We start from the raw sequence: 15,581 nt of genomic DNA, 5'->3' as shown, positions 1-15,581 counted from the left end.
TCTTGATTAAGGTTGCCTGCAGGCAGTAGTCCATGTAGTGTTAAATTCTGCCACGCCCCCTGCCTCATGCATGACCTTGAGTCCTCATGGTAGCACCCATCCTCTTGTGTTCTTCCTGTGTAGCGGTAGCTGGCTCCTGGTGGTGAATGCTGGGGAGGGAGGCTGGCTGAGCATGTAACATCGCCTCTCAATGTGACCTCGTGCTTCTTAGTACCCAATCTCCTTTAACCTGGGGACCCAGATGTTCTTTCCTCATTTTACAGATGAGCAGAGACATGCTAGAGTGGCATTTGCAAATCTGGAAATTCCCAAAGTTCTGGGGACGTTTCGTTGAGCACATCAAGGACCTATACTAGATGTGATTTTATTTCTGCTTAGCTGCACATAATAGTAGAATTTAAAATCCTGAGGGAATTTGTAAGGTTCAGGGAGGAATTTATTACCTAAATATAGGGGTTAAGAGCACCAGCTTTGGAGCTGACAGTCCTGGCTCCATGATTAGCCAAGTGTTTGACTTTGGGCAACTTGTTTAAGCTCTCTGAGCCACTTTGTCCACCTATAAAATGGAGATGATACTAAGTCCCTCCTCGTCATGGAGTGTTTGTGAAGATGAGCCGAGTAGGATCGTGTCTCAGACATAGTAATAGATTTGTCTAAAGAATTTCACTGCCTATAGGGCGCCTGGGTGGCTCAGTCAGTTAAGAGTCCAACTTCGGATCAGGTCACGATCTCACAGTTTGTGGGTTCGAGCCCCCGCGTCGGGCTGTGTGCTGACAGCTCAGAGCCCGGAGCCTGCTTCGGATTCTGTGTCTCCCTCTGTCTCCGCTCCTCCCCCACTCACGCTCTGCCTCTCTCTGTCTCTCAAAAATAAGTAAACATTAAAAAAAAAAAAAAAAAAAAAAAGGATCACTGCCTAGAAACTCTATGGCCTCCCAGGGTAGATTATTTTAACATAGCTTCGTTAGAAGCCACCCAAAGTGGTCCTGTTTATGACTTCTTGGTATCCCGTTTTGGTTTTCTCTTCATTTGGTAAGCTGCATTTGGGACATGACGTCATTACTTCTCATGGTTTTAGTCGTAACCCACTTATGGTGTAAAAATCACAGAATTTGGCAAAGCTCAGGTTATATTCTTCATATAATTAGAAACGGAGGTAATAGCCTGTAGTGATTTACGTGAGCCCCGAGCGCCTGCATAATCAGCGCCTGTCCGTTGGGGAGCGCCACACGCTCAGGGTAGGTTTTCACAGGGGGAAAAATCTGGTATATTTACAATTAGAAATGTTCCAAGAAAACTGGGTCTGTTGTGTACTGCCTGTGCTCACCCAGATCCTGTGTTTGGTTGTGTGCCCGTGTTCTGGCCGCACTCCAGCCTCTTGTGCTTGCTTGAAGTGTAAGTTGTTTTGTTAAAAAAAGGTTTGTCTTTTTCACTCAGCAAGGCACTGACTACTTCGGTAGGTTCTATGTAATCTTTTATGTTAACAATTTAGTACATTAAGATGAGTAGTAGTTTATCTTCAACAGGTTGGGAGGAGAATTTTTCTTTGAAAAATTCTTGAAAGTTTTGTGTTTCCGTGTAGAATAAATATAAAGAAAACTACCAGAACCACATGAGGGGCCACTATGAAGGAGTTGGTATGGACAGACGGACCCTCCATGCTATGAAGGTTGGAAGCCTGGCAAGCAATGTGAGTCCTAGTTTGAAGGGCCTGTAGGTCTGGGGACCTGTTGGGGTGGAGGGAGGTGAAACGTGAAGATTTCAGCCAATTCTTTTTTGACTTCCCTTTGTAAAAGTCAGTGTTCTATTGTGTAAACATTAACCGATACCACCAAAGCTAGGTTGACAATTTGCAAAAGCTTCAATTTATTGGTCTCAGCTTTCTCTGGCTTAAAGAGTTCTTAAATGTGTTATCATGGATCTAGTGTGAGAAACACATTCCGTTTCTGAGAGAGAGAGAAAAATGGCTGAGCATAATTCTTACTTGAAATCCCTCAAATTTCCATAGTGTTTGTGGCTTGTTTGGAGTTGGTTAGTGGGTTGGTTGGTTCATTCATTTATTCAATGGTAGTGTTCATTGAAGACCTCCTGCGGGCAACTGCCGGTCAAGGTGGTGGGATAACGAAATAGATCGGATCCCATTGTGTGTAATCTGTTAATCTCTCCTTGGCTTTGTCAGTTCGGTTGACAGGGTTGCAAATGTCAGGTTGTAAATCTTGGAGGTACAGGGCACTTAAAAGAAACTGATTTCATTATTAAAACATACAAAGGTCAAATTTCCTCTGCTTGAGAATGTCAAATTTGACCTATAGAAAAAAAATTTTTAAATCTTGACTTTTCGTTTATTTTCTGGGGGTTTAGCCAAGAAGCTCTTTCATCACATACCCATGTGCCACTGCTTCCCTTTGTAAGGGGTTCCATAATTAATAAGAAAGATAAAATAAAAATGTGCTACAGATGGAAGTTCACTAATTTTGGATTAATTAAGAATTCAAATCGATTAAAGGCAAAGTGCGAACATAATTTAATTTTCCTTGGAGGTGGTGAAACTGAATTAATTTTATTTCTTGTTACTTTTTAGAAGTTTCCTATGTCATTCAAACAAGGTCAAAAGAAAGTGGGGACTACTTTCTTTCTTTCTTTCTTTTTCTTTGTGTTTCAGGTTGCCTACAAGGCTGATTATAAACACGATGTTGTGGACTACAACTACCCAGCCACTCTTACTCCTTCCTATCAAACCACAGTGAGACTGGTTCCCTTGAAAGATGTAAGTTCTCTTCCGGTAGCACCTTCTGCTTTATTGCTTGTCCCTTCCTCCTGTGGAGTGATTCTTAAGTAGCGAGATGGAAAGTTCGTAACAGATGGAAGGGATTAAGAAGGGGAACTTTCCCACTAGGAAGCTCACGTATGCATGTTTGGAAACTCTTAGATTTTCCATGTAAGGTGGGGACAACTCTGGTCCCATCTTGAAAATAACCTGTTCTTCAGTATCTCCTTACAGAATTTGGTGGAATATGTCTGCTGTTGGGCACATTGAAAGTAATCATTCTTTAGCAATGAGGAGCTTCTTTTTTTCTTAATTAAGTTTTGGAGTATGGTACGTTGAAGGACTGCAGGAAGTAAAATAAAATAGCTAAAAGTTGAGAGGAAGTGGTAATGTTGACTCAATTTTCTCTCAGGAGCACTTGGGAAAGTATATGTATTTCTTAATTTCTATAGTGGTGATTTTATTTAAGTACAGTTTGACTTGTCCCAATGAAATAAGTATAATTAATTAAATTTATTGTTTTCTAAGTGTAAGAATTTTACTGTATATGCTTATTACAGGCAATTTAGGAAATACAGAAAAGTACAAAGAAAAAGATTAAAGTCATCTGCTATCTTAAAAAGTAGTTAAGGTGGTTTAGAACTGAGTTCATATCCTAGTTATTGGCCAGTGATGGTTATCTCCAACCAGTCAATAATTTAATAAATAATTCAACATATATTTACTCAATGCCCAGTGCTACTTTCCTTTACATTCCCTTGGGATCAGCATGACCTCAGTAGTTGACTTGGGTGTTGCTCTCGGTAAATAGGTCTTCGGGTCGCTCTCCCTTTTGCTCGGAGTGGGAGCCTTGTCGGGTTCAGCTGGGCATCTCCAGTGTTTAATGCACGGCTTATGGGACAGCAAAGGACAGTCACCGGCAAAGGATAGTTTGGTGAATGAAATAAGCTTTTCAAATGTGTAGTAAAGCAAAGAATGGGAAGTCAAGGAATATAAAGGGCCTAAGCTTTGCTTCTTCTTTTCCCAGGAAGTTTGGTTGGGTTGACTTTCTCACATCACCTTCATGAAACCCAAGGTTACACTTGACTACCTAAGCTACTTCCTTTCTATTTTGGCTGCATGCATTACCTGGGAAACTTGAGGACCAAGAGCACCTCATTAAAATGGGAGTGTCTGCTCAGCCTGTAGAACGCCATCAGTCATGCCTAAGAGCACAGTCAAGTGGAGAGAGATTCGTACAACTTTGTACTCCCATTGTAACAGGACTTGCTATTACATTTGTCTGTGGAAGGCTGTGGAATCAAACCACGCACTTGAAATACAGCCTGGTCAGCTGCACGAGTCTGATAGGAGAATCAAACCAGACTGGATTCAAAATACTAATTAGAAGAAGAGGGAGATTCTGAACTAGAAGCCCAAGAGCCAGATCCAGGTTACAGAGACGTTTAGTTTGACCACACAGAGTTGAAAAAGTAATTGGACCAACATATAGAGATTTGGGGAGTTCATGTAAAAATTCATATTTTCATCTCTTCTGGAAAAATCTAAAAATGCTGGGAATGGCTACCCTAGCTCCTGCATGATAGCAACTGGCTGGGACTGAGGGGCAGCTGCTCTGGGTTATCTTATTCTCCTTTACCTTCCCTTCCTGGCTCCCATGTGAATTTGAATTTACCACCCCAGAACGTAGAGATTTACATACAGGAAGTATTGGGAGAAGGAAGTTTGGGGAAGGAAGTTGGGGGGAATCCATTACAAGAGCATTTGTGGTCCCTCTGTCTGGTGGCTCTAAAGGTGGTCAAATAGCTATGAAATGAAATAAACAAGCGTGCGTCTTTAATTAGAGAGCATTCCCTTCAGATGGATTTTATCAACACTAATAGCATTAAAATGAGATTCCATCCTCAGCAAAGAGCTCCTTCAGAAAGTAGATTGAAGCAATGGCCAAGCATCTGTGATGTTGCAGAGATGTGATTAATCTTGGAGACTGTTAATTATGTCCCGCAGAGGAGAGTAATTGTGCTCTGCAACATACTAATGCAGAATTATTGGGAAGGAATATGCCTTTTAAAAAAAATACAGTTTTCGTGACATTTTATCATGCATAATTCTGAACTCTAATAGACTCTTTATTATGAGATGATAATTTCCCCTCTGAGTTAATGCACCAGGAAGCAACTGCACTCTAATCTCATTAATGGTTGACATTGAAATGACTTTATATTTCCTACTTTTCCTATATACCCCATATCCGCAACTCACAGTGTGCAAAAACTTCTCTCCCTGGACCACTAACCAAAAAGCACAAAGCGATGCCGTGCTTTATCTCCAAATCCAACAAAATACCCCGTGGCTCAGTGTCGGGAAAGCTCAATTTTTCCTAGATCCTGTTCTAGGAGTTAATTTGTAAGTCATTTGTTCATACCCAGAACATATTTGCCTGTCTAAACAATGGTAGCTCTGGCTATGGGGGAATCCCTGATTCATCTGTAAAGAAAAAAAAAAAAAGTAATCGCTCCAAGCACCCTCGCTTTGGCAAGCCAGGGTTACAGTGGGAGCCACTTTGGCTGACATTAGCCGGGTGACCTTGGGCAAATTAGTTCTCTGGGACTCAGTTTTTGCCTTGTAAGGTGGGGATAATAAGAGCGTCTGCCCGCAGGGTGGTTGGATTAAATGCATTCATGTGTGTGAAGCACCGGAAGTGGTGCTAGGCACAGGAAGTACCATTCTTAAGCCACGATTGTCGTTAGCCCGTGGCGGGACAGGCAAGAATGGAGTGAGTACAAAGAGGAGACACGGGAGACAATGGCCCTCTATTTCACTTGAGTCACTGGGCTTTAAAAACGTGGAACTATTCGTCAGCATTTAACAATGGCAAGACTTGACAGAATAAAATAGATTTCGGGTTTCTTTGGAATAACTGGAAGAGCTGATCATTCTGGGCCCCGCACTGTTGCACCGTAACTGGTTCCCAGAGCTGAGCAGCAGCTGCGGGCCTTTGCCACAGTCCCCCCCACTCCTGAATGCTTCCCCAACAATGAGGCCAAACCCTTAGCCCCTACTAGCCCTTCACCTGTACCCAGCTAGTGGTCTGTCCGGCTGGCACAGATTTTGTGACCTCTGGGCTGCAAAGTCTCCCTGAGGTGAGCTGTCACCTATGAAGGCAGCAACAGGAAGTAGCAGCCGGCAGATAGAATGAGAGGCGTCAGACTCTAGACAGACCGCTGGTGGGAGGACAGGGCAGTGGTGCCCCTTGCGGAGGGCAGGGCCAGCGGCCAGAGGAGTATGGCCAGAGGCGGTAGGTGGAGGTCTGGGCAGAGGTGCCAGTAGACAGTGGGGACACAGCAAAGGGGTGTGACGTTCTTAGGCGTGACCTAGGCCGAAGGATGCGGCCGCACTGTGTGGGAGACCGGGCGGGGTCCCGGGCTTCAGGCGATACGACAGAGGCATGAAGACTGGGCGTAGGGTGTTCAGTGATCTGGTTGCTATGAGCAAAACCGGGGTGTCGCTGACGGGAGGGCCTAGCCAGGAGCCTATAGGCAGAGGGGCTCGGGTGTCACAAGCCACTGGGTCAGTGTGGGGTCCTGGGAGCAAGGGCCCAGCTGAGATATCTGCACGGACTGTGCAAGTCTGCTCGCTCCGTGCAGAGTAGCCTTCTGTGGCTGTTTGCTGAAGGAATGCAGAATGAGCAAATGAATGAGCGTCAGGGGACCACGCAGGCCGCAGGGAAGAAGGTCAGGAATAGGTTAGGGGTGCGTTAAGTTTTCCCTCCTTTCCCTGGATTGAGGGCCGGCCTTGGTTAGACCGTGGAACAGGCCATCCCTCACCTCCAGCCTCTTCGTCTTCGCTAGCCTGCATCCCGGCTCCCCTTCCGCCTGTGCAGGGCTCTGGGCCCTCGCGCAGCTCACCGCCACCTCCTCCCTCATCACCTGCCGCCAGGCCTCAGACATGTTCCTATACCTCTCTGCTCAATTCGCATTCTGTCTACAGTGGATCTTAGGAGGAAGATCATCCATCTCTTAGTGGATGTTCGAAGGAAAAGGAGACAATTGAATGAATGTCTTCTCATGGGCAAATGGCTAATAATCCTTGAGTCTCTGAAGGGCAAATTGTACTTTCCAAAGAGAAAACCCACGAGCCCCCCGTGTCTTGAAATGATGGGAAACCTGGAAGTCAGTGCCCTAGGCCGTGCTGGAGGTTTATCTTACCTCCTCTTCTGAACCGGCCCACCCTTCTTCTTTCGCGAACGTGCAAAGCTTTCGGCCATTTTCTCAGGGACACCGACGGGGCGGAAGTGAGGGCCAGGCAGGGGCTGGCGTACAGGGTGAAGCCACGCGAAGACTGTCCTTGCCCAGAGCTACTGATGCGCCCTCACCTCCCACCTCGACGTGCCTATGGCATCAGTTGGACTTTTTGTTCCTCTTGCATTTTTCGTTCCCTTTTTAAAAAGACCTCTTTTCTTTTGAAGCATAAAGCATATATAGAAAAGTACATTAAGCATAGATAGGCGGCTTGAATTATTACAACGTGACCTTGTGCGTGTGATTCCATTGGGAATGCATGTAAGAATAGAACTGTTGAGACCTAAGGTATGGGTGTGTATGCCAAAGCGCCATATTGGTCCCAAAGTGGCTTTGCCAACCCGCACTTCCACCAGCTGTGTTGTGAGCGTTTCTGCAGCTCCACATCCTTGCCAGCCCTTGGTAGAGTCAGTGGCTTAAATGTTCACTCTTCAGGCAAAAGCGGAGGGGTGTCTAATTGCAGTTTTCATATGCATTTCTCTGATTCATAACAATAATAACGTAGGTGAGCACCTTTTCCTGTGCTCACTGGCTCACTGTGCTCCTGTTAAAGTCACTCAATTCTACCATGTGTTGGGGTTTTCTTGTCTGTGGGGTTGGAGAGTCTGTTGGTTTCCAGTTGGAATCTTTGATCCTTTTTGTAGTAATCAGAGGATCACAGCTCTGCTGAGCTTAGGGGCAGGGAACTAATAAGCAAATCTTAGAGAAAAGTGTTTTTTGTTTGTTTGTTTTAACCAGGTCAACTATAGGCAAAGCATCGACAAATTGAAATACAGCTCTGTGACCAACACCCCTCAAATTGTCCAAGCCAAAATCAATGCCCAGCAACTGAGTCATGTAAGTAACCTGTCCTTGCCTAGTGGGGGACTCACAATTGCTTTGTGACCCCTGGATATCTGGCTCCCAAAGGATTTGGCTTTCACTCATGGTGACCTATGTCTTGTGACAACCATGAAATGACCTCCCCTCAATGTAAACTGTTTATTATGGAAAATTCCAAATATATTTAAGTGTAGAAAGGATAATGTGACGACTCCCCGTGTATCCATCACTCAGCTTCAACCACTACCAACTCATGGCCAGTCATGCTTCATCTCTATGCCCATCCACTTCCCCATTTTGTGTTATTTTAAAGAAAAAGACCAAAGATTAGATAATTTAACCTATCAATACTTTAGGGTAAATCTCTAAATGATTAAAAATTTTTAGACATATTTATACAATTTTAGTATATCACCCCAAAAAACTAATAGTGATTCTTAATGCCACCAGTGTCCTATTAGCATTCAATGTTCCAGTGATCTCATAAAGTTATCATTTTGTCTTACGGTTCGTTTGGAACGGGATCCAAATGAGGTCCATGCTTGTGAATGGCTGATAGCTCTTTAAGCTTCTTTTCATCTTTAAGTTTTCCTGTTTTTCTCTTTTCTTTCTTGCAAGTTGTTTATTGAAGAAACTGGACTGTTTATCCTGTTACGTTTCCCACAGTCTGCACTTTGCTTGCTGGATCCCTATGTGGACTTCATGTGTTCCTCTGGCCTCCAAATGTCCCATAAAATAGTAGCTAGATTTATAGGTTGGATCAGGCTCAGGTTCAATTTGGGGCCAAGGATGCTTTTCAGATGATGCTCTATTTTTCCACTGGCAATCACCTAATGTCTGGTCGGCCCTTTTTTGTGTGTGACTTAAGATGGCTTTTTTTTTTTTTTCAATATGAGCAGCCATTGATAGTTACTCCCTGAGTATCTACTCTGCCTATAGTGAGATGTTTAGTGGTATAGCACATTAAAAAAAAAAAAAAAAAAGTTCTGTATCCATAGTGCTTCAAAGGAGAGTTGGCGAAATAACCCCAGGGGATATTTTATACACTCACAACTCAGAGTGTGCCTTGGAGTTGTTTTACTTGTCACTTGACCTCTTTAATCAGCTAATTTCAAACACTCATAAACTTGCAGGCTTCCTTGTCAAATTTTCCAAAAACTCCTTGTCGGCTATTGGGTCTAAGGGGAAAGTGAAAAAGAGAGGATTGCCTCCAAAATTCACCTCCTGTCCGTATCAAAACCTTGCATTTACCCTGTGGGTTGATTTTAAATCCCACAGGTGAATTACCGCGCTGACTATGAGAAAAACAAGTTGAATTACACACTGCCACAGGACATACCTCAGCTGGTGAAGGCCAGAACCAATGCTGAACTATTCAGTGAGGTAGGCAAGCAGTGGAGGTGAGAACGTGGCAGGGGGTGCGTAACCTTTGTGAAGGTGAGGGCACCAGTCCCAACAAGCAGGGGCTGTTGTGTTTGGGGGAGACACGTTCCATCAGAGACGCCCGTCACATTATTGTTTTGAATTTTGCCGTCTCATGGACTGTGGCAGTTCACGGGGGATAAACCGATCGTAGAAATGTAATTCTCATGATCTGAGCATGTGCACAGCGTGTTCTCAGACACACACACACACACACACACACGCCATCACCATCATCGTCATCCTCGTCCTGGTGACTTCCGACCGGTGCTTCGCTGTGTGGCGGAAATTCGAGTTTTGAGATCAATCTCAGTCGCTAGACTTTTCCTGGAGTCACAAGGGAGCTGTGATTAGGCTTCTCGTTCTAGATGGGGGCAGGAGAAGAAAAAAAAGGAACTAACATTTATTGAATGCCTGCTCTGTGCAGCACACTGAGACAGGCAACCAAAAATGGAATTATTCAATTATCATCACCCCCCAAGGACGCATTTATTGCAGGGACACAGTGGCATGGGCTTTGGTATGAGAATCCCCCAGGTCAGATGCTGGCACTGCGATTTTTAAGCTGTGTGAGGTCATAGATGTCTCTGAGCCTCATAGGCCTAATGCAACGTATGTACAGTTGATGAGTAGAAGGCACTTAGGAAGGACCAATAAACTGACCATGGTAATATCAATACCTTCCATCTTTACCAGCTTGGGATCTGTTTTCATGTTCTATATCCAGTTTATCCCCACAACAGCCCTGAGACAGATGTTAGGAGATTTTTTTTTTTTTTTCAAATGGCAGATTAAGGCTGAAAGAGCTAATGTGCCTTTCCCAAGGTCTCACGATCAGGAAACAACAGAGCAAGGATGGACACATAGCTCTTCTCTTTGTCCCGTCCCATCCACGCTGCCCTGCACGGCCCCACAGCTCAGGAATCAACAAACCGTGTTAATAATTGCTGTTACCGTTTTGACCATCATAGGCAAGATTCTGGTCTGCAAACAGATGGAGAAACCAGCTTCGTGGTCGTCGTCGTTGTTTTAAACGTCTTTGTAACCTTTGGCAGGAAGATGGATCGGGACTCCTATTCACCTGTGTTTCTGTTCGTCAGGTTAAGTACAGAGAAGGCTGGGACAAGGCCAAGGGGAAAGGATTTGAGCTGAAACTGGATGCTATGTCTCTGCTGGCCGCCAAAGCCTCCGGAGAGCTTGCGAGCAATGTAGGTTTTTCTCTCATTAACTCAGAAATGCATAAGAAATGGTTCCGATAAAATGTCAGTGGTCCTGCGGAAAAAAAAAATAATGACCGCTAACGTTGTAAACATCACGCCTCTTTAATCTTCTTCTGGGTTCGCGAAAGATGGGGAGGTTGTTTTCAGAACTCTTCCCCTTGCCCTGTGAATACCAGAGCCCCTTCGATGGCAGAGTTTCCTCTCCCCTCACAGTAAACCTTTTTCTTTCTCTTAAGATTAAATACAAGGAAGAGTACGAAAAATCAAAAGGCAAAGTCATGGGCACTACGGACTCCAGGCTTCTGCACTCTCTGCAGGTTGCCAAGATGAGCAGTGAGGTAAACTCTTTTCCGTCCTCCACACTTTCTCGGGCTTGTGCTACTTTAAGAGTCCTTCCAGGACCTACTTCACTGCTACCTTTTTATTGACTTCCATCTACAATTTCTTTCCCTGTTGGTGTGAGAAGTTTGTTTGCTTTCTTTATCTAGCCAAAGCATACTGTTCTTTTAAAATAGGGGCGCCTGGGTGGCACAGTCAGTTAAGCGTCCGACTTCGACTCAGGTCATGATCTCATGGCTCGTGGGTTCCAACCCCACGTTGGGCTCTGTGCTGAGAGCTCAGAGCCTGGAGCCTGGTTCAGATTCTGTGTCTCCCTCTCTCTCTGCCCCTTCCCCTTCCCCTGCTCATGCTCTGTGTCTCTCTCTCTCCATTAAAAAAATTAAAATAAAATAGATGAGAGGTGGGGCCCCCAACAGTGATCTCTTTCTACTGCTCAAGGTACAAAGGTGTCCGGCCACAGTTATGCATCCCACAGATGTTTACCAAGCAGCTACTATGGGCAAGATCCCGTGTAAGACACCTGGGGTATCAGAATGGACAACACATAACAGGTTCCTCCCCAGCGGAGCTTAATTCTTACGGGGAGAGTTAGACACCAAGCGCCCTGTCTGTTGTGACAATGTCCTGGCTGAATCCTGTGGCTACGACACACTTGATACTCAGAATGTTTAGCAGATAATAACTGAGTCGCCTAAACTCCAACCAATCGAAATGACCCTGCTGGTAAATGACTGTGGCTGGAGATGAACCTTGGTAAACGTCACCTGCCGAAATCCTTTGGGGAGGGAAGGTTCTGCTATGAGGGACCTACTCGGTTTCAGATCAGGCCTTCCCTGCCAAAGCCGAGGAGGCCAAAAGGGCACACGAGCACCGAGTTTCTGCTTTACAGCAGCTGCTCCAAGTTGGTTCAGGCTGCATGGCACAGCCAGATATAATTCCCTGGTGAGTCATTAAGGAGCCATGGTTTAAACAGAATTGAGAGAGTTGGCATCTGGGTCGCCATTTTGGATGTGCCTACAGAACACGTCCTATGAAGTGCGTTATCGTGAAATATACAGAGACACAGAATTTGGCTGCAGGTTAGACAGAGAACAGAATTATACTTCTTATTTTCAGTGGGAGGAGTTGGGGCCCAAAGGATGGTGTCTTGCCCAAACTTGTGTAGTAGTCAGTGGTAAAGGTAGAGATTGGATCCTCGAAGTCTAACTTCTGGAACCATACTGACTCCGCTGTGGCATGCCACCTTTCCTCACCACCACACCACCATCACCCCTGTCACCGCTGTCATCACCGACATCACCACTGTCATTGCCATCCTCATTGGGAACGTTTGCCAAGTGGCTGCTCTCTGCCAGTCCCTGCACTTAGCAGGTTTCAGCTGCTATCTTGCTTGCTTATCGCAATAGTCCCCTGAGGAACATGAGCCCCAGAGGTCATCCACTTGGCAAAGGGTGGACCGGGTCTGACCTAAGACTTGTCTGGCTCTGCAGCCCAAGCTCTGTTATTCTGCCTCGTAAAGGTTCCGCAGAAACCGTAGATCAAGCCTTCTCCTCCTGGAGAAGCCAGGGAGAAAGATTTCATATCGGTGAGAGGCATTCCTGCCAGAGCCAGAGCAGCGTGGGGCCTCAGCTCCTCAGCAGCACCGCCTTCCCGAGCCAGAAATTGGGTCCCACCTTTCTGACAGATGAGTGACATTGTCGTTTCCTCATGAAAGCCCGGGCTGCTTTTCTGTGTTTTGAACCGCTTCTGCAAAGGCCGACCTCAAGTAATGGGTCTTGTCGGTACATTCAAGGTCGAATACAAGAAAGGCTTTGAAGAGAGTAAGACCCGCTTCCACCTACCCATGGACATGGTACACATCAAGCATGCTAAGAAGGCCCAAGCTCTGGCCAGTGACCTGGACTACAGGAAAAAACTGCATGAATACACTGTGCTGCCTGAGGACATGAAGACTCAGTGGGCCAAGAAAGCCTACGGGCTCCAGAGCGAGGTGAGCCCTCACTCAATGCCGGTTCTCTTCCTGCACCTCTCGCGGTTGGGCACAGGCACGTCTTGAGAGCGATTTGGAACCTGTGCATGAGTCTGTTCCGTGACCCCGAGGACTAGGAAGAACTTCTGAGATGTGTCGGCCGCAGGGAAGGTGGGTGGGGAGGTTGAGCCCTAGATACAGTCGAGACAGCAGAGGCAAGAGGGCAGAGGACTGGGGCTCAGAGCTGGTGCAGAAGGCCAGATGTGTTGATCACGGCGCTGAGCAAGGAGGAGGCGAGCATTGAAAATGGCAAGTAAATCTTGGAAATGTAGCAGGTTGGGAGATACGATGTTCGGTCAAAACTGTGTGAAAAGCCCTCTTTTTGGTGCGGTTGTGGTGTTTGAGCACTAAGGCGGGAGATGCTCTGCTGGTTACAAGGTGAGCCAGTGGCCTCACCCGCAAGGAGAGTCCAGCCCGACTATGAAAGAGCCGAGGGCAGTTTTACAAATGCGAGAGCAAGGGTTTTCCGAACTCTCCCATCTTCTTTGCACCCACGCGTCTGATTACAGCTTGGGTTTTCTCTTGCAGCTGCAGTACAAGGCCGACCTGGCGTGGATGAAAGGAGTCGGGTGGCTGACGGAGGGGAGCCTCAATTTGGAGCAGGCCAAGAAAGCGGGACAGCTGATCAGCGAGGTAAACCTGAGCTCGGGCCCCCCGGCTCCTAGTGGTTCTCAGCCCGCGACTCGCCGAACGCCGTCTTTTCCCCTGATGCCCCCTCCCCAGACCCCCGGCTCGTTTTGAGGGGGACTCAGAGGAGGACCTCTTCGTTTCGCACCTGCAGGGCACCCTGACGAATGTTCCGCACGCCCTCCCCCATCCGGGGAGGCGTTCGTGAGAAGCCTTAGCAGTTTACATAGAGGAGCAGGGGCAGCCAAAGAATAATCCAGAAGGGTTGTAATACGCAGTCGATTAGCACGTGGGAAAATGTGTTTGTCACGTGAGGCATGCGTGCTGCCTCCTGAATCAGAGGGTCTGCTGTTTGGAGGTCAGCACTCTTCCCGGTGCTGTGCCTTCGACTCACTGCAGACTCCGGTCAGGTCGCTCGAGCCTTCCGACCCTTTCTGTCGTGTAGAACAGGGAGTGTTTGAGAGTCCCTGCGGCTCTCTCTCCACCAGGCAAAGTGGGCTTTGGCAGCCGGCAGAGGAAGACTTTTGAAGGGCATCTCATTTGGAAGTGTCACTATTTCAGGAGCTCTGTTTGGGATCCTCAAAGGGAATTCTTGTGTCAGGACCAGGAAGGCTGAGTCGGCATATCTTTTGCAAATGGTAATAATAGTGATAACAGCTGCACAGTCCCGCAGCCGTTGCTGTCATTGATTGACCACTTGGAGGACGTTGCATGCATACTGCTCATTCGTTGCTCACGGCGGCCCTGTGTGAGGAGACACTATTACTCCCCGGTGAAGATCATTTTAGTGAGGGAAGAGGGACTGAGAGTTTCGAGGGAGGAGCAGAGCTGGGCTCTGTCCCAGTGTGTTCGGCCCGATGCCCCAGCTCCTGACCATTAGGTGGTATTGCATCCCCGAAGCACGTTTTGTAAATGACTCTTATTCTTCCACTGCTCATCCTTCTCTCAGACACAGACACGCTTAAGGTTAGGATATAGAAATAAAGAAATAAGGTTAGGATATAGAAATAGGTCAGGGTTCCTATGACTCAGTTCAGGCGTGCTGAACTCCCGAGTGGAGAAAACCCAAGCCCCATTTGCCTTGGATAAAGGTGTAAGGAGACCCAACCAGCTGACCTCCAGCCCTAGGAATTTCCATCTCTGTCTCACTTCCTCTGCCTACGAATTATTAAGCTCCTCGAGGGCCGGGAAAACACTATTCTCTTCGCCTGTTTTATATTTCTGTTGTGCCCTGTCCAGGGTGGATGCTTGGCTCCTCAGTAATTTCTTATGATCTGACCCATGCAGAGCCTGGAATAATCAGGAATTTCCAACCATGGGAGGGAAATGCGACTTCCTTCAATTATGTGGTGAAGGAGTTTTCCCATTCAACACAGTGGAACTAGAGAGGAAAATTGCAAGTCTCTTTGGAGAATTTTTTTCCCTAAAGGCAGGAAATTTGGAGTCTCCGATATTCCAGACCCGACTCTGGGTTCAGGTGGTGCCCGTGACCCTCTTGCTGACAGAACTGGTGTGGTGCTCACCTCTGCTCTCCCCGCCACACGAGGCTTTTGCTTCAGTGAAGCCACCCCCAGCGGCCGCCCTTCCCGTCCACTTTGGCACCTCCGGTGGAAAAGCCAGAGGAACTAACCTCCGGGAGGGACAAGAAGTCCCTGTGGGGAGACAGAATTAGCACATTTGAAATCTTGCCAGTTACTTTGTGGGTGTGAGGCGGGGACACAGTGAGGACGAGACCTCGGCGATCTGGGACATGAAGGAACTGGGAGGCTGGATCCCACCCAACCGCCAGCCTCCCGCCTGTGGCTCCCGGCGTCCCCGTTCCCTATGGCATAGGGGATCCTTGGATAGCCATGATGGCGCCATGCCTAACGGTGACGGCTGATGTGAACCGTTGCTGTGTCCACGGACTCCGCTCACGGAAAGCATGGCATTGAAGCCTCTGCCCCACCCCAGAGTGAGACAGCTTCTATTTTTTGTGCCGCTGTAGCAAGAGCAGCTCGGGTGATCAAGAGAGGTGCCCAAGGTCATGAAGCTGGAAAGGGGCAGAGGCGAGACTT

The 15,581-nt window shown here is 46.9% G+C and overlaps 1 protein-coding gene across 11 annotated transcripts in view; it reads left to right on the top strand.

Annotated features, from left to right (window-relative positions):
- The window catches only part of LOC123577087 (nebulin related anchoring protein), a 70,019-nt gene that overhangs the window by 18,520 nt on the left and 35,918 nt on the right, over positions 1–15,581 (top strand). For 10 of the 11 annotated variants that reach the window (XM_045438984.1, XM_045438985.1, XM_045438980.1 and 7 more), the window contains 8 exons: positions 1,580–1,687; positions 2,660–2,764; positions 7,804–7,902; positions 9,166–9,270; positions 10,410–10,517; positions 10,766–10,867; positions 12,661–12,858; positions 13,426–13,530. In XM_045438984.1, coding sequence (XP_045294940.1) covers positions 1,580–1,687; positions 2,660–2,764; positions 7,804–7,902; positions 9,166–9,270; positions 10,410–10,517; positions 10,766–10,867; positions 12,661–12,858; positions 13,426–13,530 — 930 coding nt within the window. The remainder of the gene's footprint in view (positions 1–1,579; positions 1,688–2,659; positions 2,765–7,803; positions 7,903–9,165; positions 9,271–10,409; positions 10,518–10,765; positions 10,868–12,660; positions 12,859–13,425; positions 13,531–15,581) is intronic. The other variant, XM_045438986.1, reaches the window with a different exon arrangement.

This window comes from Leopardus geoffroyi, chromosome D2 (assembly GCF_018350155.1).
Source record: "Leopardus geoffroyi isolate Oge1 chromosome D2, O.geoffroyi_Oge1_pat1.0, whole genome shotgun sequence".
In the NCBI taxonomy this organism is placed as follows: Eukaryota; Metazoa; Chordata; class Mammalia; order Carnivora; family Felidae; genus Leopardus; species Leopardus geoffroyi.
The sequence above is the reverse complement of the archived record's forward strand: the minus strand, read 5'-3'. Positions and strand labels throughout refer to the sequence as shown.